Source organism: Chiloscyllium plagiosum, unplaced genomic scaffold (assembly GCF_004010195.1).
Source record: "Chiloscyllium plagiosum isolate BGI_BamShark_2017 unplaced genomic scaffold, ASM401019v2 scaf_9836, whole genome shotgun sequence".
Classification (NCBI taxonomy): Eukaryota; Metazoa; Chordata; class Chondrichthyes; order Orectolobiformes; family Hemiscylliidae; genus Chiloscyllium; species Chiloscyllium plagiosum.
The window spans coordinates 4,321-7,730 of record NW_025209745.1 but is presented as its reverse complement, the minus strand read 5'-3'; the positions used below and the strand labels follow the sequence as shown (position 1 = coordinate 7,730).

The following is a 3,410-nucleotide window of genomic DNA, read 5'->3' as shown; positions in this document are numbered from 1 at the left end:
TTTATCCACATTTATGTTGAATCATGGAATCCCTACAGTGTGGAAACAGGCCATTTGGCCCAACAAGTCCACACTGACCCTTTGAAGAGTAACCCAGCCAAACCCATTCCCTTACCCTATTACTCTACATGTTCCCTGACTAATGCACCTAACCTACACGTCCCTGAACACGAACGGTAATTTACCACGGCTCATTCAGCTAACCTGCACATCTTTGGATAGTGGGACGAAACCAGAGCTCCCAGAGTAATCCCACACAGACACAAGGCGCATGTGCAAACTCCACAAAGAGAGTCGCCCGAGACTGGAATCGAACCCATGTCCCTGGTGCTGTGAGGCAGCAGTGCGAACCACTGTGCCACCGTGCCACCCCATCTTCCCTTTTAGAATGAATGTTAAATTCTCTGAACACCCCGCACCTGCATCTACCCATCACCATCCCAGCTCCCTTACCCCCATTCTTAATCTCCGATTTATCTCTCAGCCCCCTTTCCCAATCCACAATCCTGATGAAGGGCTCATACCCGAAACATCGACTCTCCTGCTCCTCAGATGCTGCATGACCTGCTGTGCTTTTCCAGGGCCATACACTTTGTGATCTCCAGAATCTGCAGACCTCACTTTCTCCCTCAACACCATCCCCCAACAAACTCCACCAGAGCAAGGTCAGTGTGGGACGCGATACATGAGCTTCCTCTGCTCATTGTCACTGAACAGAAAGCTGTCTCTACACTTTTAAACTAAATGTACAGCTACACTGTCTACATCAAACACTTTCAATACAGGGACATCACTGAGTTAGAAACAGAGTAAAAGATTCTACTCTCTGCAACTGAAACTAAATCTTCCACTTTTCTTGAAAACTGGAAGGAAAGCTGTCCCCATCAAAGGCTCCCAGGACACAGACAGCACGTGGTGAAATACAGAGTAAAATTACTTCTACTCTGGGAATTAAAAATAAACTGAAGGTCAAGCTCTCCCTGCATTGTCCCGATCAAACACTCCCCAAACAGGGACATGACACATTCAGATACAGAATAAAGCTTCTTCCATATTGCCACCATCAAACACTTACAGGGGGAAGTATAGTATAAGGTCAATCCCTTTGTTCTACCCAAACCCCATTCTCAGACAATCTCTTTGTGGGTCTCACTGAGAGTCCCTCAGGTGAGGGTGGGCAGGACCCAGCAGTCACCCTCCTGGATCAATGAGCTATGTTTGATGATTGTATCCATGGGGCCTTCACCATGAGACCTTGTGGAGCTGAATTCAGTCAGGTGACAGCACAACAGCTCACAGCCACTCCTATTGGTCCAAATGAAATAGGCCATCCTGGTAATAACTCGATGAGTTCAGTCATTGGTGGAAATTGTAGAGATTTGGTCTGGTTGATTGGTTCAATGTTGCTGCTTCTGGTCACATTGGTGTCAGGTGAGTGCAGGTTGTGTGTATAAAAGGAGCTGGTTGTGGGGTGTGTGGGGATGGTTGTGTTGTTTAGGATCATGGGTGATTTTGTAGTGAGGGGTTTGTTCCCTTTGTTGGTGTTAGTTGGAGCTGTTTGTTGCTCTGATACATGGCAACAGTTTCTGAGCCAGAAGTTTCCATGGACGATAGTGAGAGCCAGCCCTGTTCCTGAGAGAGTGCCTCCTCATGGGGATCTCATTGGTTCTAGTTTCTGAATGTCTGAGGTTGGGAGTGTGTCCCCACTGCAGACTGTGATGGTGCAGTGTGGAGACCACAACCTGCTGGTCAGGGCCCAGCTGGATTTATTTGGAACCAGGCACCTGATTAAAGCTGCTGACCTGACCCTGGGGACAGCAGGTTGTTGGCCAACCAGGGTCTACCCTGAGAACCACACTGTCTTCTTTGACTATGGGCTGCATGAATGTGGCAGCAGACTGCAGGTAATGGGGGCTGTCTATACTTGCTGGAAGTTTGGGCTGTAGACTATCCTTGACTGTAACCCTAAATGAGATGTTATTAATATTGAGGACTTGTCTCCTACGTTCTCAAATCATCAGACTTGGTTCCTCTCCTGGATTGGACTGTGCCTGAACTGTTCTCCATCTGTAGCCTTGTGCTCCCATTCTAATTAGTTTAGAAGCTTCTGATTAGAGGGGTTGTTCTGTTAAAATGTATATTCAGTATGAATTAAGTATCATGGGTTGACTTATGGGTGGTGTGTTGATGCTGTGAATGTTCTCCTGACTTGCTTTAGTGACCGATAGTGTGGCTTTCTATATTATAATTACATTCTCAATAGTGAGGTCACAGGAGCACAACTCTGAGCAGCATGACTTGTGTTTAGTTGGATGGAAAGTAGCTCCATAACCATCAGGCAAATTGTCTTGACTCCCTCCCACTAGGGGTGCTCGTCTATGAATAAATCGACGGCTCTTGTCCTTGAGCTCCACATTTAGCCTGTTGGTCAAACTAGTTTGATTTTATTATGGCTAACTATTTTCTCTATTCCTATCTCATGCACACTGTTTTAATGCCTTACCTTACTATTAATCTCCATATCCTGATCATAATCTGAAGGTTTCATGATTACACTGGGAGATGATGGCCAAAAGATCCCTGCAGCCTCTTCCCTGTGATAACAATCACCACGTCCCTGTTCCCTCAATATTTATCTCTCATTCAGTCTGGGAGCCCAACACACAACCTCTGTTGAACCAACTTTTTGTTCAGGAATTCTCATCCTGATCTTTGGAATGATGTCATTGTTAAATTGATCCTAAATGACCCCTGACCTGTGACCTATTGCCCTTGAATACTGGTCTCTCCAGCTCCGGGTGTGAGAAAGCAGTCTCCTGGCCCTGAGCCTGTTGCACTCCCTAAAGAATGTCCAAATAGAATGTTGTCATTGTGAACCCTGTGTAGAACATTCTTATTTCCGATTAGTCACTCATTCTGCAACCTGGTCTTCCAGATGACTGGAAATTTCCTGATCTACACCACCCACCTGACCCACATCCCAAACTATCCTGGATCGCTCATTGTGAGAACCAATGGTGCTGTTGTTCCCATTAAATGTCGTTATTTGAGGTGAGAATCTTTACTCGATTGTTAGTATGATCCCCTGCTGCTGCTGTCCTAAAATGGCTGCCCTGTCTCCTTCCCCCAGGAAGGGCAATGTGAGCAGCAATCCCATCAAGCCCACCTGGATCCCATTCAGCTCCACCAGGTCTGGAGAAGGGTATCTGTCATTCTCCCTGCGTCTAATGAATGGTATGTGATGGGTGGCTGGGGAGGGATCTCCTGGTGTCTCTCTCTGGGAGTTGTACCCATTGGCTCCAACCCTTGTCTTGCTGTACTTCAGGTGACTGGCTGACAGAGCGCACTTCCACTGTCTACTCCCTGGGAGACCTCATTCACATTGAGGCATCTGTTTCAATGGCCAACCA

At 46.8% G+C, this 3,410-nt stretch overlaps 1 protein-coding gene across 1 annotated transcript; it reads left to right on the top strand.

Moving 5' to 3' along the window:
* Positions 1-1,477: 1,477 nt before the first annotated feature.
* On the top strand, positions 1,478-3,406 carry LOC122546821 (zona pellucida sperm-binding protein 3-like; the record flags this gene model as incomplete). Its single annotated transcript, XM_043685445.1, has 4 exons — positions 1,478-1,904; positions 2,936-3,051; positions 3,131-3,234; positions 3,326-3,406. Coding segments are annotated over exons 1-4 (526 nt in total), but the record flags the coding sequence as incomplete, so codon positions are not given.
* Positions 3,407-3,410: the final 4 nt, after the last annotated feature.